This window comes from Eubalaena glacialis, chromosome 2 (assembly GCF_028564815.1).
Source record: "Eubalaena glacialis isolate mEubGla1 chromosome 2, mEubGla1.1.hap2.+ XY, whole genome shotgun sequence".
NCBI classification, from domain to species: domain Eukaryota; kingdom Metazoa; phylum Chordata; class Mammalia; order Artiodactyla; family Balaenidae; genus Eubalaena; species Eubalaena glacialis.
This window is the reverse complement of record NC_083717.1, coordinates 63,594,635-63,619,095: the sequence shown is the minus strand read 5'-3', so window position 1 is coordinate 63,619,095 and position 24,461 is coordinate 63,594,635. Positions and strand designations below refer to the sequence as shown.

Genomic DNA, 24,461 nt, shown 5'->3' with positions numbered 1-24,461 from the left:
TAGTTGCTCTGCAGCATGTGGGATCTTCCTGGACCAGGGCTCGAACCCATGTCCCCTGCATTGGCAGGTGGATTCTTAACCACTGCGCCACCAGGGAAGCCCTGATAGATGGAATCTTAAAAACAACAACAAACATATAGATACAGAAAACAGATTGGTGGTCGTTGGGGGTGGAGGGTGGGTGAAATGGATGAAGGAGATCAAAAGGTACAAACTTCCAGTTATAAGATAAATAAGTCCTGGGGATATAATGTATAGCATGGTGACTATGGTTAACAATACTGGATTGTATATTTGAAAGTTGCTAAGACAGTGAATCTTAAAGGTTCTCATCACAAGAAAAATATTTGTAATGACTTTTTTTTTTGATGTTAACTAGACTTGTTTTGGTGATCATTTTGCAATATTACATGTATTGAATCATTACATTGTACACCTGAAAGCAGTATAATGTTATATGTGAATTATTTCTCAGTAAAAGTTTAAGAAAGGAATATTTATGTGAAAGATAAAATTCAGTAATGATCACAGGCCTAAATTATTTTCTTCTATAGTTTTGAAGAAACAGAATGGACAAAATTTGGTTTGTGAACTTTGGAATACTGAGAAATGACTGGGGTCAGTTGGGTATTCTGTGTCATTGTCAAAACCAAATCATTTGGCAAGATGCTGATCTTTGCCATCCATTTCTACTTCCGTCTTATATGGTATTATTCTTTTTTCTCAACTATTTTTCAAATGGTAGCACTTCTTTTCTTTTTAAACCTTTAATCATAGTAATTTTCTAGTAGTGAGAATGACGGGGTGGTGAAGAATATTTTTTTCCTAAAGAAAAAATCTTTTCCATTTTTTTTCAACATCTCTCTGTATTGGGGAAATTTCATAATAAAATGTTGAAAGAATCTTACAGCAAACACCCACTACCTAGAGTCTACAATTGACATTTATTGTAATTGCTGTATCACATGTCTATCACTTGATCTATCCATCTGAATTTTTTGATACATTTCAGAGTAAATGGTAGACACCCCCAAATACTTCAGTTCATATTAGCTAGGCATAATATTTAGTTTGTGGGTTTTTTTTCTTTTGAGGTAAGATTTATATACAGTGAAATGCACAGATCTTAAGTGTACTGTTAATGTGTTTGTTGGGCTGCACTTGCCCCCCTTCAAGACTGAAGAAAGAGCCCAGAGTCAGCAGCAAAGACCTCAGTGGTTTAATGGATGGGAGCTCTCACATGTCTGAAGCAAGGTCCTGGAGCAACACCCCATCATGTGCATCAGATGGCAGGGCGGGACATGGTGGCAGTCTTCGCTTCCAGGGCAGAGGGTGTGGGGTGGGGGATAGGGAGACTACCAGTTTTATGGGGAATTGACGTCAGATTGGCTCATCAGTTACCAGGGAAACCAGCAGAGGGGCACACCCCTCACTGGCCCCAGAGTAGAGAGTTCTGTTCTAAAGCTAGAACATCAGTAGCTGGGGCCTAGGGCAAGTATGTAGGAAGGTCAGTCATGTGAGTAGGCTGTAGGTGAAGCAGGCACTGGTCATGCAGGGGATGTATAGAGAGCAAGAGAGCAGCCATCTTAGGTGGCCTGACCATAGTGTTTCAACAATATGCATTACTATACACCAAAACCCCTATCAAGATACAGACTAGTGCCATCACTGCAGAATGTTCCCTCCCCAGCAAATCCTGTCCTTACTACCCCAGAGCCATCTACTCTTCTGGTGTTTTCCCACCGTGTATTAGTTTTGCCTCTTCTAAAGCTTCATATAAATGCGGTCATGTCATCTATACTTGTTTATGTAAGGATTCTTTCACAAAGCATAACATATTTTAAATTCATCCATGGTGTTGCATAATTAGCAGTCTATTCCTTTTTATTGCTGAGTAGTATATCTGAGTATTATACCAGACCTTTTCCCAAAGTGGTTGTTTATTCCTACAGACAATGTATGTGAGTTCTCTTTGCTCCACATCCTGGCCAGCATTTGGTGTTGTCAGTCCCTTTAATTGCAGTCATCCTGGTGACTATGTAGTGGTATCTCTCTATAGTTTTAATTTGCATTTCCCTGGTGATTAATGATGTTGAATACTTTACCATCTGCTTATTGGTCATTCCTGTATCTTCCTTTGTGAGGTTATTTTCTAGATTTTCTAAACATAGATTTTCTCTGTAGATGGTACATGGGTTTGTCAGTCATCTTAAAGAGAATTCTTAAAGTGTTGTGTTAGAGAATTGTCCATTTATTGGTACCTGAAAGAAATGGCCAATAGGAAAATTAAAACACTGATATAATTTCAGGCCTTTGGTTTACATGTCTTTAGAAATAGTTGAATCTTAGCTCTCCATCACTTCTACTTTTATTATTTTTGGATTTGAAATTTTTCTCAGGATAGCTATTTGAATTTCTCTTGAAGTAACAAAGGAATAATGTCAAATGTGCTATGACATGTCAGTAATTTACAAATTGATCCCAAATATGTTTGCTTTCATATATTGCTCTTTGATAATATCTGTACCTAGAGTAAATAATTAAATTTGCTTAGTATATTAGTCTTCATCTAATTACAAGGTTTTTAAAAAAATCTAATTACAAAATCTAGTCATTGCATTGGCAGTGGTAAAACACCTTTTTGCCAAAACCCTGGGGAATTTTGGCTTTTCACGCTTGTAGGTAAATTATTTGTGATTCATTGGCCCTGAGGTCCAGTCAAAGAAAACTATAGAATCTAGACCATATCACACTAGTGTGTTAAAGTGAGAAAATAATATGTAAGCAAACTGTCACATTGGCCAGAGTTGTTATCTTCAGCCCTTTTTAGTAGCAACATAATGGTTGATTTTCAGTGATTGTGTAACAGAATTATACTTTACATATATATGCTTTACATTTTGAGACTTTAAAGAGATTTAATAAAGTACATGTTACAATACCTGACTCATAGCTGATACTCAACAGATTTTAGTTACCTTTTCTCTTCTAAAACCCTTTAGAGGTATTGTTACTAATCTACTGATTGATAAAGCTTCTGAAAGTCCCCAAATTATATTTTCCTCTTAAATTTTTTCCTTGGCATGCTGAAAATAGTTGGCTCATGCATTAAAAAAAAAAATGGAACAGTGACAGCAGTGGAATTATGAGCCATTTTGATTTGCCAAGAAATTTTATTATAGTAGAAATATCAAGCAACTTTTATTCACAAAGTATAGTCTGTATACTTTATCACATTTATGTTATATGGATCTACCTGGAATATTCTTTAAATATCTTTTGTACTAACAAACAAGGTGTTTTTACATACGTATTTCTTATATCCTTTTAAGGAAAAGTAATTTCCCTAAACTCACAAAACACATTTGAAGGCGAAGCCCAGAGCTTCTGATTCCTGGTCTAGTACTCTTTAATCTAAACACTTTCATCAGTGTTTACCAGTTCATTAGGGTCTTTATTCTCTCCCAGTGGTTTTAAAACATTTTTAACTACTATAAATAGAAAGAAATAATTTTATGCTACAATCTAATATACATATATATGTCTGTCTCTGAAATAAGTTTTACAGAGCAATATTTACCCATACTATATGAGGTGCACTGTTTCTTAATCCACTTCATCCTGCCTTTTCCTGTTCCATATTTTAAAAAATTGATTTCATGAAACATTGGTAGGTCAGCTGACAAAGAGGTGAGAGTAGTCCGCTCTGATTGGGAGGAGTATCTAATCACTGACATTGTTGAGAATTGCTGGCACATTACTGATGGAAAAACATCAGTATGTGCTAGTGTATAACTTCCTTAGTTACCTTTTTATGTTAATTTCTAGGACTACTATTGCTAAGGTCGAAAGTATTAATGTTTTAAATATTGAAGTTATTGTTTTTACCTTGTATGGACAATGTACTTCTTCAATGCCTGCACCCAAATTGACTATGACTATTGGACTGCCCTTGGCTTACCAGTGGGTGAACAGTTTGAAAAATATTCTGCTTTGTATTGAACTGCTGGAGCTTGTATTGAGCAGCAAATTCAGAGATTTATTGAACTTCTCCTAAGAGTTAAAATGCTCATTTTCAGCTGCTCTGTGGCATTTTCAAGCATATATACTTTAATTTGCATTTGGAAAAAGTATACAGAGATTTTTCTCTACTAGGCGAATTTGGAGAATTTTCATGAGTGGTAAGGAGTGAAAAATAAATATGTCAGTAACAGTTTGATAAATAAAGAACATGTTTAAGAACAAGCTTTTCATCTTTCGAAATGAGGAATTAGTTCAGAAGAAGCTTAATGATCATTTACTGGTTTTGATTGAATTATTATTCAGGGAACTACGTTCGTTTAAGGTTTTCATAATAAGATTACAAAATTATTTCTCCAGACTGTAAATTGATACTACAAAAATAATTTTATTGCTTTTTTAGATTATAAGAATAATTGATATTTTATATTCCCGCTACAAAAACAAAAGAAATCTGGAAAGAAGAAAAATTAAAGTCACCTATAATCTCATCACCCACAAATAGCATTGCTGTTAACCTTTTAGTTTATATATTTCAAACTATTTCATGAACAAATTCATGGTTTTTTAAAAAATGAAGTAATACCATTCATTCTGGTTTTTTTCTGTGTCTTTTCTGTTGGGTATTGTGGTCACATCTCGGTGTCAGGACATACAAATCTATATTATATATAGTGGAATTATAGCAGAGTCAGCAAACTTTTTTTAAGGACCAGATTTTTAGTCTTGTGGGCCTTAGCCTCTGTCACAACTACTCAATTCTGCCATTGCAGCAGAAAAGCAGCTGTAGACTATACCGAAACAAATGAGCATGACTGTATTCCAAAAAAACTTTATTTGTGGAAATGGCCCTTAATTTGCTGACCCCTGCTATATAGTATTCCAGTGTTTTCATTTCTTTATCCAGGCCCCTAATAAATAATGCAGGTGGTTTCTAGTGTTTTACTACTATAAATAACACTTTTATGAACATCCTTATACGTATACATTTGTACACTTGTTTATCTTTTTATGATAATTTCTAGGACTACTGTTGCTAAGTCAAAGGTATTAATGTTTTAAATATTGATATATCTTGCTAGGTTGCCCTTCCAATAGGTGGTGTCACTTTATTTACTTACCAGTAGTGTGGAAATACTGGTTTCCCCACAATTTCCCCTGTGTTGGTGTCATCAAGTTTTTTAGTCTGTGCGAATGGGATGGGAAAAAAAGAGATCTTATTTTGCTTTTTAATTCACAGGGGGGGTTGGACATCTTTTCAGATTTTTGTTGACTTTTATTTTCTTCTTGCTGGACAATTTTTGAGTTGTCTTCTATTGACTTGTAGAATTGTTTATGTATTCTAAATATTCTTTGACAGATGAATTGCAAATAATTTATTCAGATATTTCACATATGTTTTTTAACAGCTTTATTGAGGTAATTAGTTGATACAATACAATGCACTTAATATATTTAAAGTGTACAGTTTGATAAATTTTATATGTTTACACACATGAAAATATCACCACAGTCAAGATAATTAACATATTCATCATTCCCAAAGGTTGTCTAATGCTTCTTAGTAATCCCTCCCACCTGCCCTTCACACTCCTTATCTCCAAGTAGCCACAAATCTGCATTCAGTCACTGTAGATGAGTTTGCATTTTCTGAAGTTTTATATACATGGAATTACACAAGTATGTGCTCTTTTTTTGTCTTGTTTCATTCAACATACTTGAGATTCAGCCACACTATTGCATGTATCACTAGTTCCTTTTTTTGCTGAGTAGTATTCTGTTGTATAAATATATCACAGTTGTTCATTCACCTTTGATGGACATTTGGGTTGTTTCCAGATTTTGGCTACTTAAAATAAAGCTGCTATGAACATTCTTATAATTTACATTTAATTTTAAGGTGTATTTTATCATACAGAAAATTTTCGTTTCTATGTAGTCAATTATGTTGGGATTTTTCCTTTTGGAATTGGATCTTGTTTAGGCTGCACAATTCCCCCTCCCCCTAATTAAAAATATTCTTTCCCATTTTCTTCTAATACTTTTGTAGTTTATTTTTACTTTTTGATCTTTGGTCCATCTGGATTTTTTAATATATATGGTAATAAGTGGAGATCAAACTCTGTATTTTCCCAAATGGATTGTTACCCCAACACTATTCTTGCCCTACAGTTATTTGAAATATCACCTCTATATAATCCCATTTTCCAAAATTATGTGGGTCTTATTGCTAGACTCTATTTTGTCGATCAGTTTGTCTATTCCTACATCAATACTGTACCGTTTGAGTTAGTTTTGATATTTTGTTAAGAGTCCCTCATTGTTCTTTATGAAAATGTTTTTGCAAAATTTTTGACTGAAATATAGTTGATTTATGATGTTGTGTTAGTTTCAGGTATACAGCAAAGTGATTTGGTTATATATATTTTTTTTTCAGATTATTTTCCATTATAGATTATTAGAAGATATTGAATATAGTTCCCTGTGTTATCCAGTAAATCCTTGTTGTTTATTTTACATATAGTAGTTCGTATCTGTTAATCTCAAACTGCTAATTTATCCCTTCCCCCCCTTTCCCCTTTGTTAAGTTTGTTTTCTATGTCTGTGAGTCTGTTTCTCTTTTATACATATAGAGTCTCATATTTTTTAAATAGACTGAAATCAGCTTGTCAAATTTTCTTAAAATTTTTCTTGGGATATTAAATGGCATTTCATTGAATTTGTAGATTAACTTCAAAAGAATTATAATTGACCTTTTTACAAAATCAAATCTGCCCAGCCAGATGTATGTATGTCTCTCCACTTTTATTATTTTTAGCTAAGCATTTTTAATAGGTAATATATACAGAGGATAAAAAATATATATATAATGAAATATAACCCTGTGTCCTAGCCCCCCCTCCACAGAAGCAACCACTACCATTAATTTCTTTTATATCCCTCTAGAGAGATTCTGTTCCGAGTCAAGCAAAAATATGTGCAGAAATGACATTAGGTATAACAAGTGGTCAGAGATTATTGTCATCAGGAGCAGATGCAGCTTTCCTGGGGCCTGGAGTGAAAATTATTTTGGAAACCTTGTGTAAGAAAATGAATAGAGTAGTTATTTACAATGAGAAAATTAACTACAACAAATTAGTTTTTTAAAAAACTAATAATCAGTACAAACAACACAAAATTCCAGAAAAATAACATTTCTTTTTGACTTTTGACACTTAATGTAATATTTGTTTTGGCTGCATTTTGTTTGATTGTCTCCTCATATGACAATGATTTTTAAGGTCATTTTCTATGAGAATAGAAAGTTAATTTGGTCTTTTTGGTCCAGTGTTTAGGCTGTGGTGACATGAATATGACTCTGCACCTTTGTGTCTCTGTGTTGGGTCATGTTGGTACAGTGGGCAGAAGGAATATTTCGGAAACCATTCTATACTGAGACAGCTTAAGTATACATGGATGCTTTGGCAAATCACATAAATACATCATCCCACTAAACCAACTAAAGGTATATGTAGTTCAGTTTCCTCATGGCTTGCCTTGAGTTCAAAGACGCCTTCAGCCACTCCACTGTTACCCAACATGAAGGGAAGTAAAAATGGAAAAAACAGTGATGTCTTAATGGATTGTGGTTAAAATAGCTTATTCTTTAGTGGTTCCAGTCTTTTGCTACTTCAAACAGCGAGCAGGGAATACCCTCATGTCTATGTAAATGTGTGAGTCTATCTGTTAGATGAATCTCTCAAAGTGAAATGCTGGATTATAAAGAGTATATGCAACTTAGATTTTGCTTTACTATACTTCATATATCTATACTTTATAGATACTGATTACCCAAGAAAGATTGTATCAGTTTGTATTAATATCAAGATATATGAGAATGTCCATTTCTCCTACTCTTGTCAACCTAAGAGGTAAAAAATAGTATCTTGACATTTTTATTTGCATATTTTTACATGAGTGATATTTAGTATCCTTTCATATATTTCGAAGTGTATTTATTATGCACTGTACATTCATATCTTTTTCTCATTTTTTAACTGGATTGTGAGTTTTTTTACTTTATTAGAACTTTTATATTTTAAAGAAGTTAGACCTCTGTGTACCCTTCTCCCCCTGTCTTTTTACTTAATGATAGTTTTTAATCATGCACAATTTAAATTTTTTATGTAGCACAGTATGTTTATCTTTTACGGCTTCTTGGTTTGTGTCATATTTAGGCCTCCTTCCAAGATTATTTTTAAAAATCTCATGTTTTCTTCTAGTGCTTTTATGGGTCTGTTTGTTTTTAACCATTAAATCTTTGATAGATATGGGCTTTATTTTGGTATAAGGAGTAAGGCATGAATCCAGCATTATTCTTTTCCAAATAGCTACATCATTTCTAAGATTATTTACTGAATTAGGCATCTTTTCCCCCTGATTTAATGTGTCACTTCTGTCATGAGAATTTCTTACATGCCTGGGTCTATATTTGTGGCTCCATTATTTTATACTTTCTTTTATGTCCTTTAGTAAAGTTTTATAGTTTTCTTCTTAAAGGTTTTATAATTTCCTTGTTAGGTGCATATCTATTTAATTGTTTTTGTTCTTATTGTGAATTATATTTTAAAAATTGTACATATGTATTGTATGAGAATATGAGTGACAGAGAAAAGTATGTTAATCATTTATACTGCTAGTTTAAAAATTTTAGATTTAGTTCTAATAGCTTTTCAGTTTATTGTTTTGGCTTTTATTTTTCCTTTTAAAATTTTATAAGTGATACAATACCATTATTAAATAATCAAACCATGTTAGCAAAGTAAATCTCCTTCATTGCCCCTTCCTCATCCCTACCCCTTTCCTCAGAAGTAACCACTGTCATCATTTTAGTGTATATACTTCTAGATGTCTTTAAAAAGCATTTATGTGTGTGTACATCTAGAAATATATTTTTTGTTAACAAATAGGATCATCCCATCTGTGTTGCAAATTGCTTTTTGACTTTTTAATCTTTAGATTGTTCCATGTTTGTACATGTAGACTACATCAGTATTTAAATGCTCAAAGCAGTGCTTATTTATTAAACTTTTAACATGCAGTGAGTCAACTAGAGATCTTGTAAAAATGCTGATACTGAATCAGAGGGTTTAGGGTGGGGGATAGAGATTCTGTGTTTCTAACAAGCTCCCAGATGATGCCAGTGCTGTCGTTCCTACACTCTGAATGGGAAGACTATAACATATCCTTCAGCTAGGTGTACCATAGTTTAATTATTATCCAATTGATTAAATCATTGAAGTTTCCCCTTGACTACAAATAGTATGACAATGCACACTGGAATTTTTCCATGAAAGATTTCTTGAGTATTCTAGTAGACAGTCATTGCCATGGTGTGCTTGTGTGAGGGAACAGGAGATTTCTCCAACTCCACCCCTATATTTGTATTTTTCTTTTTCTTAATTGCACTAGCTAGGACCTCCAGTAGAATGGTAAATAGTCTTATTGATACTGGTTCTTTGGTGGGAACATAAAACTTGTACAGCCTTTGGTAATATTTACAAAATTTTTAAATATGAAATCACCTTGACTAGCTATTCCCTCTAAAATTCTATTCTTCTGAAACTCTTACACATGTGTACAAAGATCTATATGCAAAGATGCATATTACAGCATTACCTGTAATAGAAAAATTAAAAGCAACCTTAAATGTCCATTAGCAGGAGAGTGATTCAATAAACTGTGATATAGTCAGACTCTGGATCACTATGCGGCTGTCAAAAGAGAGGTGGCCATATATACTGATATGTAAGATTACTAAGAGAGAAACACAAGTTGCAGAAGAGTATTTATTGGCTGATCCATTCTATATCTTTAAATTGTGTGTATGTGTGTAGTGTGTTTGAAATACATAGAAAAAATTTGCAAGACTCACACACCAAAATATTAGTAGTGTTTATCTCTGAGGAGGGTAGTGGTATTGGGCTTGATAAAGGGGAGGATTTTATGTTTCCTGTATTCTTTATACCTTTTGTACTGAATACTTACTCAAAATGATAAAAAGGAAGATGGAGAAAAGAAAGCAAAAGCTAACAGAAAGAACCAAGTGAAAGAATACTAAGGAGTAGCCAGGAGCAGACAAATCTAAATCATCCAGTAGTCAGTAAAAATTTCTAAATAGACAATCCATGAACATGCAAAAGGTCAAATGGTACAAAAGCATAATGGTACGATGAAATACCACCTCACACCCATTAGGATGGCTACTAACAAAGAACCAGAAAATAACAAGTGTTGGTGAGGATATGGAGAAATTGAAATGCCTGTGCACTGTTGGTGGGAATGTATAGCCACTTTGGAAAACGGTATGGTATTTCCTCAATAAATTAAAAATAGAATTACCATATGATCCAGCAGTTCTACCTCTGGTATACTCAAAAGAATTGAAAGCAGGATCTCTAGGAGGTGATCGTACACTCGTGTTCACAGCAGCATTATCCACAATAGCTAAAACATTCGAAAAAATCCAAGTGTTCATTGACAGAGGAATGAACAAGCAAAACATGGTATGTACATACGATGGAATATAATTAGCCTTATAAAGGAAGGAAATTCTGACACATGCTATGACATAGATGAACCTTGAGGACATTATGCTAAGTGAAATAAGCCTGTCACAAAAAGACAAATACCATATGAGTCCACTTATATGAGGTACTTAGAGTAGTCAAATCATAAAGACAGGAGGTAGAATGGCGGTTGCCAGGGATTAGAGGGAGGCCGGTGAGTGGGGTGTTACTGTTTAATAGGTATAGAGTTTCAGTTTTACAAGATGAAAAGAGTTCTGAAGATGGATTGTGGTGATGGTTGCCCCAAAATATGAATGTACTTAATACCACTGAGTTGTGCACTTAAAAATGGTTAGGATACTAAATTTTATCTTATGTTTATTTTACCACAGTTTTTAAAGTTGACGGAAAAAGTATATGGTAACAAGTCACTCTCCTTATTTGCCAGTTTACCAGTTACCCTCCTGTGAGATAACCACTGAACCAGTTTTCTGTAGATCCCTCTATGCATCAGTAGCTAATTATGTCTCTTCCTTTTGAATTCACGTCTGTGTAACACTGTCGTCTTCTCTTAAAATATCATACCTTTCTATCTTACTTTACAGTTTATTAAATACATGTCTTTATTATCTCTCTCCCTCACAGCATCCAGTAAAACGTCTTTGTAGTTTAATAGTTGCTTATTAAATATTTGTTTAATAATTGAGCAAACAAATGAATTCTGTGGTCCTGGAAGGCACAAGAATTGGGGAGTTCTCTGTGTATATAAAAAGGTGATGATGTATACAGTAATTTCCTTTAGTGACCCCCTAATGCACGGTTCTCACACCTTAGCATGATAGAATAATCTGGGAGAACTTGTTAAGATGATGATTATATGGCCTTATCTTTTGGAATTCTCAAGCATGTGTGGTGAAACCCAACAACCAACATTTTTCTAAGTATCTTTGCATATCTCTGCAAATAGTCTATGAATCTCTTTAAGTCATTTGTATGCTCCTACAATGCTGAAAAGCAGAGGGCTTACAAATTGAGTTCAGCTATTTAGGGAGCATATCTAATGTATGTATAATATTAAGTGAAAATAATCAACCATGAGGCCTTCATACCTTCTCTGTGTAAATGTGGCACACAATTCATGTTCATCATGATAATAGTGGGATATACAAAGAATAAGTATGTTCAGTCTTGTCAGGGAAGGGGAACCTATATTTAATAAAGATTTTTGTGAATTCTTCACCAGAAAACCATGTGTAGAGCTGTTTGTCAAATTTAAGAGCTTTAAGGACCCTAAGACCCCAAGTTTGAGAAACATTGCACTAGGATTAAATTCTACAGTCACAAAAGCCAACTTATAAACATAAATGTGAGTGCTGAAGTTATATGATTATTAAGATTTTATATTATAAACATTTAAAAGCCCATTTTAAAACTTATGCAGAAAATTCACAGCAAAGATTAGATTTATGAATTCCTATTGGTGAAGCAGTGGTATAAAACATTAAATCCTTGAGAAGCTTGAGAGTCCTTGAAAAAATTCTTATTCTCAACATCTAATTTTCTGATAGTGCCGATTAATGGAATTTTTAGAATTCAAGTAACCATTGATTTCAACAAATATGCATTGAACACCTATTATGGTTTAGGCCACTGGGGTTTCAATGGTAAATAGGGCAGTGATGGCCTAGGAATGGGGAGGAAAAGGGTGAGGGGGCTATGGATCAGGAAAAGCTTCTTTAAGGGATTGTTTTTAGAGATCTGAAGGATGAGTACCTGTTAGCTAAGTTGAGAGGTAGGGGTAAGGAAATGCAGTGCAACTGGACGTGGAGGTACAGATTTAGGATAGCAATGTAATTTCAAGGTCGTGTGGCAACTCCGTCATAATGTTGCTTCATAATTGATTTCACCTGTTTCACCTAGAGATTAAGGAAAACATTCACCTTCATTGGAACAGGAAGCTTTCTCAAGAAGTATTGGAGGGTTCTAATGTATTTTTGTTAGTTGAGCCAGTACTTACAGCAGACTTGTGATTAGACTGTCAGACAACATCCCTGAGGGGATTTCAGACTGTTAAAAATGCTTGGGTTTTATTTGTTGGGATTTTTTTTAAGGACTTACATGTAATTTTGTGAATTATTGAAAAGAAGCTAAAGAACAGCAAGTGTGCAGTTTAACATAAAATGGACAAAGTTGCTTTATTTCTCTACTTAAAGTGCTTTTTAAGAATTTCAATGCCTAAACCTTTAAAATCAAACAATAGAAACTCCAACATTTCAGAGCTAATGTAAACGAAACCGGTTATAATCTTCTAAATAACAGCATAATAAAGGAACTTTGAAACTTTGGTGTTGGCCCTATATTGTTTTCTGTTTGAATTGAGTGGCAGTTTCCATCATTATATAACAGTTATGGAATTAAGTGATGTTTCCAGTAAGGGAATTTTGCAAGTGTAATATGTTTTAGTATTAAGTTCTACTTGTGCATTTAGCAATTAAAATTATTCTTGTAATGATGATGGCATTAGAAGGGATAGGGAGCTGTCAAAGAGAATTTGAAGCTTAATTATCTCTTTGGTAACAAAATGCATAATCTTCCATTACGATGCTTATTTTCTTATGGTAATAGACTCATTTGCTCTCTGGTTATCAATTTAACTTCCCAACCACAAACATCTGCTCTTACTTTGTGTTTAATTGGTGTGAATACTATCTACAGAGAAGTTAAAATCTGGAGAACATTTTAAAGGCATTATTTTATAATTCATGAAAGGGAAAAGTAAATGATGAATTGAACATTGTTTGTGATGATTTTTTTCTAATAGTCTTTGAAAGTCTGTTTACTGAAAATGCATACTAAAATTATATTAATTGGATTTTCTTTTGAAGAGAATTTTGCTGTTTTCCAGAATTACATACTCTGCTTTAGGGGGCGCCTCAGTCCCTTAGACTTAAGGCATATGTCAGTTCCTCAGAAACATGGTACCATAATGGTTAAGATTGAAGGCTTTGAAGGTAGAAAAAATTGTTTAGTACATAACTAATCTGAATAAGAGGGGTGGGTACAAATTGTGTTTGTTTGCTTATAATTTTTGAAATGAAAGGTAAATCATTCAAAAAAAATTAATGGTTACCTATAGGAGAAGGGAGGGAAAAGGGTAGAGAAAACAGGGTTAGAAGCAGGACTTGTTGGAATATACCCTTTTTTGCAGATTTTAAATTGCTGAAAAGGGGAAGTAAAATGAAACAAATGACTCTATATGTGTAACTAGTTGGTAGTATAGCCACACAGAAAGTTAAAATTCCAAGTGAAAGTTACTGTTCCAAATAAATTTAAAATAGTAATTAAACTATATATACCTAGTAGAATATTCTCAAGGACAAAAAGAACTCCAGAAATCTTCAACTTTTTTCTCTTGGTGGAAATGTTGGTATTGTTATTCTGAGACTACTGAGTGTAAGATAAAGCATATAAATAATTAAGGTGGCGTCATTGAGAACAGAGAGTTTTGGCATGAGAAAAAGGAAATAGAGATGTAAAATGAATAGGATCCCATTAAAACCTATAGTCTCAAACTTAACTGGAGATACCAGAATGAAATCATAATTTTATATTTAAAAAGTACAGATTTCCTGGCTTTGTCCACAAATAGGACCTAAAAACAGTGACCAGAATATACTAAAGACCACTTGGATCATGTCAAAAATGACTCAGGAACTTCCAGTGGACTCAGGCTTCCATTGGTCAAAGATGGGATAGTTTGAAAATGAAAAGAAAGGTAACTTCGGTGGATTGAAACAAACCAAATATATTTTAATCTGTGAACTCATAATGATACTTTTAAAAAGCCTTCATTGATCACATTTGGGAGATGATATTAGAGAACCAGATCATTGTTTTGGGAATTGGTAAGCACAGGGAAAGAATCGAGCATTATCCTGTTCTTTCTGTAAGAATTATACTTAAGGGTAACCAAATAATTGATGAGGGGATTTTTCTCTTTATAGAAGGAATGATAGAATAAGAATATTACTATTTTGCAACTCCTTTTGTGTAGGCAATGATTATCAAAGACTGTTAACATCACAAGAGACACAGTCACACATTATGAACCCTCCTGATGGAAGGACAAGGCACTGCCTATGAAGTAGTCTTGGGGGAAAAAAAAGGGCCTGACTCCAATCAAGCTTCTACATTTAACTGCCTGTATATAGGATGAATATGTTAATAACCCCATGGCAATGCAGTCAGCAAAAGACAGACTGCAGGAAATTCTGCAGGATGAATGACTTCTTCGACAAACACATTGCAAACAAAGATAAGAGATAAAGGAGGAACCTGTAGATTAAAAGAAACATAAGAAACAATGCCAATGAATGTACCTTGTTTGCCCAATTAAAATAAAATAAATCACCTTTAAAAAAAATAGGCCAGTTAGTGAAATGTGAATACTAACTGGATAATTGATTATAGTAAGAAATTATTATAGATACCAGCCTGATGATGATTTTGCTTAGAAATAGGAGTTCTTGCTTTGTAGAGGTACTTAATTAAGTATTCATATGTGAAATAATATAAAACCTGGAGTTTGCTTTCACAGTAATCTGGGAAGGCCATGGGATGGTTTGGGGTATAGATGAAACAGTATTGGCCATGAATTGATAATGATAATAAGTGGATAGCACTCGTGAATGTTAGCTACTAATTACTATGCAACAAAGGTATAAACTAAAATCATAAAATCACAGTTGGTTTAAGATCTTAGTGTACTTAGGAATAGTCTGCTTGAGTTCCTTATTTAGTATAGGAACAAACTGAAACCCATGGATTTTTTGAAGCCCATGGTCAGCAAAATGTCTAGTGGTAGAACCAGCACTCAACTGTAGGTCTCTTGACTTCAGTCATTACAATGTCTTTACAATAAATCATTACTGAATAATATCCAAATAAACTTAAATACCTAGTTTTAAATAGGACCACTCAGGATTGCAAATATGTTTATTTTTCCAGCATCTAAAATTTATTGCAGTTCAAATGAAAACTCCAGGTTGCTTTTGTTTGTTTGTTTTCTTTGAGAAGGAACAGAGAAACATAACCAAAGATGAGTCTAAATTCATCTGGGAAAAAACATCTTAATGAACATGTTAGGAAATATTTGAGGAAATAAAGGAATAAATTAGGAGAGTACTTGTTCTGCCAAATATTTTAAAATACTATATAGTAACAATCATTAAGTTTGTGGTTCTGGCCCAGGAATAAACAGGTCAATGAAACCACTTGATATGCAAAATAAACCCCTAAGAGTATATAGGATTTAGATACTGAAACTATTTCAAATCAGTTACTTTGATTGGGACTACTGGAGTTGCTGTTTAGAAAAATATAAAGCTGGATGCTTAACTCAATGAAGTCAAGATAGTTTCATAGACATACTAGAAGAAAAAGTAAGTGAATATTTTCATAGTATGGAAGCAAGGAAAACCCTTTGGAGTAAGAATAATAAAATACAGATGCCCAAAAAAGAGAGGACTAATAAATTTTACCACATACAGATTTAAAACTTTGGTACAATAGGCATCCTAAATTTAAAAAGACAAAAGAAACAGCTGAGAAGAAATATTGGCATGTAAGAGAAAGGACTAATATCTTACTATATTAGTCAGGGTCCAGTCAGGAGCCAGAAATTGCACCAGGAATTGAACAAGGAGAATTTAACATAAAGAATTATTAACTAATAAAAGGTGTTTTAACTACTAAATAGGATAAAGTAGGATTCTAAAGAATAAAGAAAGAGTAAATATAAGAATTAGCTACTACCTCAAGAGCCGAGGGAGAGAATCCAAAAAAAGGAACAAACTTGGAAGAGGGCACTCTTACTCAAGGTTGCAATTCAGACCTTGGAGAGAGTGTAGTCACTGCCAGAGAACACAGCCATGGGCCAAACTGGTCCACAGGAGATCGCCTGTTGGATGCCACAGGCCTGAGCTGGTGTGTGGAAAGCCACCTGCTGGGATGCCATGGGCCTGACTGATGATGAGCAGGAAGTTCCCCAGCGGAGTGCCTTGAGTCAGAGCTGATATATTGGATGCTGTTTGATGGAATGCTAGCGGTCAGAGCTCGTGCACAGAAAGCTACCTGCTAGAGTAAACTGGAGAAACTTACTAGAGACTGAGCAGAGAAACTTTCCGGAAGGTGATCACCAATGGGTCTCCCACATACCTTCTAGCTGCCACACCGTAGGGACGAGAAGAACAGCACACCCCAACCTGAAAGATAAGCCTTTTCTTCTGCCATGCCTTACAATTTCCCTCCAGTGCTCTCTGTTCACAAAGTCTAACATTGCATCAGCTGGCAAAGGTCCACATCCATCATTACAAAGAAGAGTGGATTTGGAGCTGAGAGGCCATAAATTAATAACTGGCATTATGTGAAAAGCTCTTATATATAGATAAGAAAATTGTCAACACTCTAATTGAAAAAATAGCAGAGTATATGTATAGATAATTCACAAAAGAATAAATACAGATGACTAACCAGTGTTTGAAAAGAGAGTTAAATTCACTGCTAATAGATTTCCCTTACTTCATCTAGTTGTACACTTATGTTTTCTTGATCTTGCATCACTGTGTTACATTCTTACCATCTTTGGCTTCTACTGCTTACCTGGGGTTCTACCTGCTCTCTATACTCTTACTCTTCATTTACCCAAATTATAAAGCTAGTCTGGACTTCTTCCCAGGACCTGCCCCCTCTAGCCAGTGCAATAGATTTAAAAAAATGAAAAAAGAAAGAAGATTGGAAAGGAAGAAATAAAACTCTCTCTATTCGCAGGCAACATGGTTGTCTACGTAGATAATCCCAGAATTGTCTATAAAAAGCTGCTGGAACTAATGAATGAGTTTAGCATGACCACAGGATAAAAGGTCAATATGCATAAATCAATTTCATCTCTTGATACTAGCAGTGAACAATTAGAAACTAAAAAAAAAAAAAAAAATTAAGTACCACTTACAGTAGCACCAAGAAATTTAAAATACTTAGGGATACAGCTAATAAAGTATGAACAAAATTTGTATATTGAAATATATAAAACAGTGATGAGAGAAACCAAAGATCTAAATAAATGGAGAGATAAACCATGTGCATGGAAAGGAAGACTCGGTATTGTTAAGGTGTCAAGTTGCCGCAGATTCAGCCCAGTCCCAATCAAAATTCCAGCAGGCTGAGCACATTTTAACTCAACTGTTTAAAAAATAAAACTGCTGTTGTCATCATCATTGTGATATAGGGAGTTCCTGTCATTTGGAACTTCAAACAGGGATTTGTAAGACCACTTGTCATGGAGGTAGCAGGAATAGGAAATTATGGCATTAGGTAAGAAGTTGGACTAGATGATCTACTTTTACCCTTTAAATTCAAAATCTTACTGAATCTATTTGAGTCAGTGATTTACAACTTTGGGTTAAGGGGAAAGGGAGACAATGGGATAATCAAGCTTTTTCAAATACATTTAACTTTTTCCCAAAGATTCTGTCACTCTACCTCCCACCCTTAAAAACCATTGCATGTAATGAAGGATGTTACTAATGGAAGTGTGTGTGTGTTTCTGTGAGTAAACTATTTAAGGCCTCTAATGTGACATTTGTATTACTTTTTGGGTTTTTTTGTTACTCGTCAAGCTGACTAAAAAGGAAGATAATGTCAGTCTTCTCAGCTCTTTTTGAATTGTAATCATGGCTTTTCTAAAATGGTTTAAATCTTAGGGAAATAGACTTTAATATTCAATTTTTGGACAGCTTAGAACTTTCCTATTTTCATTTTCTTCAAAACAGTCAACTTAGTAAATATTTCTCAACAGAGAAACTCAGAAATTATTGTTATAATTATTCTGCCAGTTAATTATGCCAGAATATCAATTTTTAAAGATATTATGTTCCCTAACATATATTTTAAATATGGATTTGTTATGTTTTTCTAAAAACGTATGAAAGCCTCAAATAATTAAAAATCCTATGAATTCTATGATTTTTAAAAATTGCTTGAAATATAAATAGCTACCTATTTTTATTTTTATTAATATCTTAATTTTCTTTCTGTTTTAAAGCTCAACCTGAATTCCTGAAGCAGCCTACTAATATATATGCTCATGAATCTATGGATATTGTATTTGAATGTGAAGTGACTGGGAAGCCAACTCCAACTGTGAAGTGGGTCAAGAATGGGGATATGGTTATCCCAAGTGATTACTTTAAGATTGTAGTAAGTATTTTTCAAAGAAACTTATCTCTGAAACCTTTAAATATCTTTAAATGTAATCACCAAGAGATCTGTTATCTGTAGTACATGAACTGGTGTATATAAGATGAAGATAGAAAAATTCACTTAGAATATAATCTCTTCATTGACTGATGAGAAAGCTGAGCCCAGAAATATTTTGGTAGCTCATGTAAGATCACAGAGCAAGTCAGTGTTTGAACTCAGCCTGAAGTCCACATCTCCTGACCAACAGTCTAGTCCTACTCGGACGTACTAGCACTCTAACACAGCCGCCACCACTTTCTAGGTAATGATTATCCTGTGTGTGTATTCACTTGTGCCAATTGTCTTCATAGCTGTCTATTCAAGGAGCAGAAGTCTGTCTTTCTTATACTGATGCCCAGACCCTTCAAAATAAGGGTGACCCAATGTTGCACAGTTGTTGTGAAAATAAACATAAAGTTTCTTTTAAAAAGTAAAGCAAAAGTAAATAAGTAGCCTTAAATCTACTTCAGAAGACTCAGTCATTATTTCTTTTTACTTCATATGTATATAGGAAATGCTTAGTAAATATTATCCACTGTTATTATTGTCATTATCTAACATCCTGTTAACAGAATTATCTAGGTTTTAGTAATAAAGATTAATGACATATCTTAGGATGCATACCTGACATTCATAGACATAATCAGAAGTAATTATGGTCGTTCAAGACAATGTCTCATTACAAATTTCTCATATAACTAATTCATTCTTCATAGGAATACATTTTCTATTTTTAAAGTACGTAATCTCATATGTTACAAAAAGTAATTCACAAGTGTTTAACCCTAATTAAAAAGCAGCGTGTTATGGTTAAATTAGCATTTTTACTCTTTTATCATTATTTTCATACTATTTTTAAAAATATCAATAACAATAACTAGAGTTGACATTCATTTAGTACTTTATAGTTTAAGAAAAGCTTTTATATATGTGGCCTCATTTAACTTATCTGTTAGAACTATTGATATTAGAGATAATCTTAAGAAAATGCCTTGAATTCACAAATTCAGACTCTCACTATGGTCACATGGTATTGCATGCCAGATGTTTTTCCAAGCAAATGTGTAAGTTTGCATACATTGCAGATAAGACTTTCTATAAGGATTGAGTTCGTAATTGTTAATGACAGTGTTTCCTTTTCTAGTCAGTTGAGTCAGTATCTTGTCAATAAAACTGAGTTAATAGGTTCATAGGTAGATAATATTCAGTAACCGAATCATATAATTTTACTTGTTTTTCCTCTCCAGAAAGAGCATATCCTTGAGATTTTGAACTAATGTTTATCAGTTAAATCATAAAATTTTATTTATGTTTTTCTTCCTCAGAAGGAACATAATCTTCAAGTTTTGGGTCTGGTGAAATCAGATGAAGGGTTCTATCAGTGCATTGCTGAAAATGATGTTGGAAATGCACAAGCTGGAGCCCAACTGATAATCCTTGAACATGGTAAGAGGGGCTGAAATAGTAAGATGAAAGAGGCTGACTGTGTTTGAGGAACTAGGACCTATCACAGGAGCTATCATTCCAGGATACCTAGTGATTAATAACCTGTTTGTAAAGGCTAATATATGGCATAACTAAGAAAAAAATAGCAGTCTAAATCATTTCTGTTTTTTTAAATGACCTAGAAACACAATTTTGGATAATGTTGAAAAGAAATTGGTATTAAGAAAAGAAAAACTGAACATTTATAGTCTTAAACAAATGAATGTTCTTCAGATTTCAGTCATTTTAATCTTACAAATATATTTCTGATCTGTTAAAGTAGAAAAACTTTACTTAATGTTTATTTAGTAGTGAATTTTTCTTTAATTTTTCCAAAATAAACTTGCCTTTTCTGATTTTCACACACACAAAAATGCTTATTATAAATTCAGACAACATTGAAAAGTAAAAAGGGGAAAAAAAACTCACATCAGTCAGGGTCAGTTCTGGGGAAACCACACAGTAATTTGAGCAAAAACTAAAGAATTAAGTATTCTTTATTAAAAATTATTAACTGTAACCAGAGATTGGTGTGGCAAGGGGTTGGCTAGTAAGGAGTAAAGAGAATTCTAATGAATATAAAAGAATGGCAGACATAAGGAGCAGCCCCAACCCGTAGGTCTGAGAATGTTCAGGAAAAGGCCGCTCTCAGGGCTGATCCAAACCATGTTAGAGAGGGTGTGGCCATGGTTTAATGGATGATGGAGAGTTGCTGTGCTGCCATCCCATAACAGCTTGTTCAAAACCTCCTGTCTAGCGTGCTGGGCAAAAGCTGTTCACAAGGAGGTGTCTCAGTGAAAGTATTCTGCTAAAAAACCACCAGTGGGGTTGGGGTATTGAGGGAAGCTACTCACCAGCACCTTGTACTGATAAAGTTTTAACACATGTCAGCAAAGGAAAAATATGTAAAGGGCCCAGCTTCGTTTTTGCAGAGCAGGCAGTAAAGTATGAATTTGGAACTGAAAGACAATAAATTGATTACAAGCACATGATTCAAACCCTGCCATCTAGGAGTACTGCGTATGAGCACACACAGATGTCTGTATGATTTTATAACCTATTTTCTTGCAACAGCATGCTGTGGACATCTTTCCATGTCAGTGAGTATAGATCTGCATCAACATTTTTCATTGTTGAATAGTAAATATACACTTTGTTTTATATAAATGATTCCCCATTGGTTAGCATTTAAACTGTTTCCTGTTTTTTTACTATGATGAATGAGGCTATGCTGAACTTCTTTATATGATTATTTTCTCATACTAAATTACTAGAAGTTGAATTGTTGGATGACAGTTTTGTATGAAATTGATAAGGGTAACTGTTGGGTGTACTATTTGTTTTAGCAGGAAAAGCATTTTTCATTTTGTGTGTTTCTCAAGAATGCATGAAAAAGAGGCTGCTTTAGACATCTCATTGGGTGTCTGAGTCAAATTTAAGTTCCGGTTGCATTGTGATCAGGGAAGCTAATGGGCAAAGCTACTCTGACTTTTCACTAAAATAGCATGTAGGATTTTTATATGCTATTTCTTGAGAATGTATTTCAGAGTACTGTTACAAAAAGGCATAAAATAGTAGAACTTCTCTTTTTCTTCCTATGTCTGTCATTTTACCTTTCCCTTTACATTGAAAATGATATAGTAGAAGCATGTCACTTTTCCATTTTGGCAAAATGCCTGAGTATGATTCCCAAATAAGGCATTAACAGAATAAGTGAGGTAGATAGGCTTATTTCTTTTTATTAGTGGCAGTGTTTTTCCTTAGTAAATGTCATGGCTCTCCTAGGGTTATTTCCATGGAACTAAATAAAGGGACTTCAGTATATTTGTGTTTGTGATTACCATTATAGATTTAACGCTAACAGTATAAATGGTGGCTTTGCTAGGAGGATGCTAAACTAATCCTAACTGGACTTTCCTCTGAAAATGCTTGGATGGCATAATAATTATAGTCATAGTGTGTGTTTTATTCTTTTTGAAACAACCTTTCAGAAGCAGACGATGTTTTGTGAGCTGGTGAAAATTTTTAGTGACCTTGTCAGGGATGCATTAAGGATGCACAGATTCTAGGAAGGAGAGTAAATGTTATATTATTAATTTTGCTATTTTAATTTATAAGATAAATATTTATGTGGGAAAACTAAAAGAGAGACTGTAACGGTTTATAAGATCTGATCTCTGCCTTTCTGAGGTTTATGATGTTGTAAGGGATATAAGAGATGTGTATGACATTAATACTAGTCCATAATAAGTGTTATTTTTATAGTATAAATAAGGCAGCATACAATTCAGAAGAGAGGAATTCTGTGTCAACAGGGAAGTTTTTTCATGGAAAGTGTTTCCTTTGTAATAGACCTCAAATGGTAAGATTTCCAGATGTTAATAAGAGGACCTGGCTCAGTATGGAAACAGAATAGAGTATCTGTTCCTGTAGGAAGGTGGCCTGTAAAGTCAGAACAGGGTCAGATTGATCATGGCCTTGGTTATAAACAGTCAAAGCAATACTGTAGTAAGGCAGTCTGATGACAAAGTCAGGTTTAATTAGAAGACAGAGTGGTTGAAGGAATATTGTTATAAGAGACCATGATGAAATAATAAGTAGTACTGTACTAGAGAAATAGAAAGAAAGGATCCTAATTAAGAGATGGTAGTGATTTATCTAATTCAGACTTTATCAACTGATTGGATATTAAACAATATTGTAGAGAAATCAAATATACTTCTAAGGTTTTATCTGGGTGACTGAAAGAATGGTGATGCCTTTACAAAAATAGAAAAGGAAGCTGAATTGAAGTGGAAGGGAAGTTCTACTCAAGCTGTAAAGAGTGTTCACAGAACATCCCATGCTCAACCTACAATTAAAAGCTGGATGATCTACAAAACCATAATTTCTTTGAGCTCATCAGAGAGCTGAGCTTGCAAAACAACCAAGTAACCTAAATTTGAAAGGATTGGACAACCCTCCTCTCCCAAAGAATGGATCATGAATTGTTTCACCTTTAGTAGAACACAGGAGAAAGAGATGGCTGTCATAAAAATGGATAAGAAATCAGCTAAAATTTTAACTGAATATTAAAGACTAAGTATGGACTACTTTGGAATCTCTGGGGGCCTCAGATAAAAGGAGAGTTCATACTTGCTTGCAAATATATTTCCCTGGGGCTCCAGAGGATACTCACTATTAAGGCTGGGGGCAAGGTAGGGACTCGAGAAAAGTTACCTCGGTGGAGTAGAGGTGAAGGAGGTGATCTGCGGCTGCTGCGACATAGGTGCAAAGCCCCTCCTGTTTACTCAGAGTCCCTTAAGCCTCAAACCAATGGGAGAGGGGCAGAAAACCTTATTTCATAAATTCCTGGAGGAAATTAGAAGCAAAACTACTACTTGGGGGAGGAACCCTCTGTTCCCCAGGACACAAGCAAAGACCCACTGCTGCTGGGGGAAGAGTAGAAGAGAAAACCCTTTACCTCTGAAAGAAGTGCATAAAACCGTTTTGGGCCCTAGAATCCTATACCAATACCTAGGAGAGGTCTTTTACCACAGGAGGAAGAATAGGGAACTACCACTAGAGACCAACACAAGTACAAAGCAGATTTTGGCTGCCATAGGAAGGAGAGTCACTGGGCCTATCTAATACTGAGGCTGGACCAAGACAACTGAAAATCCCACCTGCCGCAGCCATGAGCTTACCACCACACGAAAGCGTTCTGCTGAGCAGGGAAGGTCAAGAACATAGAGAGAGATCCCTCTGTGGCAGAAGTATACAGGAATGGTTGAAAGCTGCGAGGAAAATAGGAAAATTGAGAAAAACTGTCTGGCTCCTTATCTCTCACCTTAAGCACAAGACAATGGTAGTCTACCAGTAGAAGAATTTGAAACCTGTGATGTGCTGAAGGTAGCTACAATAACAATAAAATCCGTGCCAAGTTCAATTCCTGTCTAAATTGACTAAACTCTTCCACACTAATGGCTTGACAGAAGAATAGACATGCCAGTTTCCAAGTGTAAGTAATAATTATCAGCCTCTGCTTTTCTGTACATCATGCTCAGCATTCAGTCAAAAATCACTGGACAGAAACATAAGAAGCAAGGGAACTCCAGCTCATTGTAGAAA

General features: G+C 34.4%; 1 protein-coding gene across 9 annotated transcripts in view; it reads left to right on the top strand.

Annotated features, from left to right (window-relative positions):
* The window catches only part of NEO1 (neogenin 1), a 240,219-nt gene that overhangs the window by 112,411 nt on the left and 103,347 nt on the right, over positions 1–24,461 (top strand). For all 9 annotated transcript variants that reach the window (XM_061180093.1, XM_061180091.1, XM_061180088.1 and 6 more), the window contains 2 exons: positions 18,670–18,824; positions 20,192–20,312. In XM_061180093.1, coding sequence (XP_061036076.1) covers positions 18,670–18,824; positions 20,192–20,312 — 276 coding nt within the window. The remainder of the gene's footprint in view (positions 1–18,669; positions 18,825–20,191; positions 20,313–24,461) is intronic.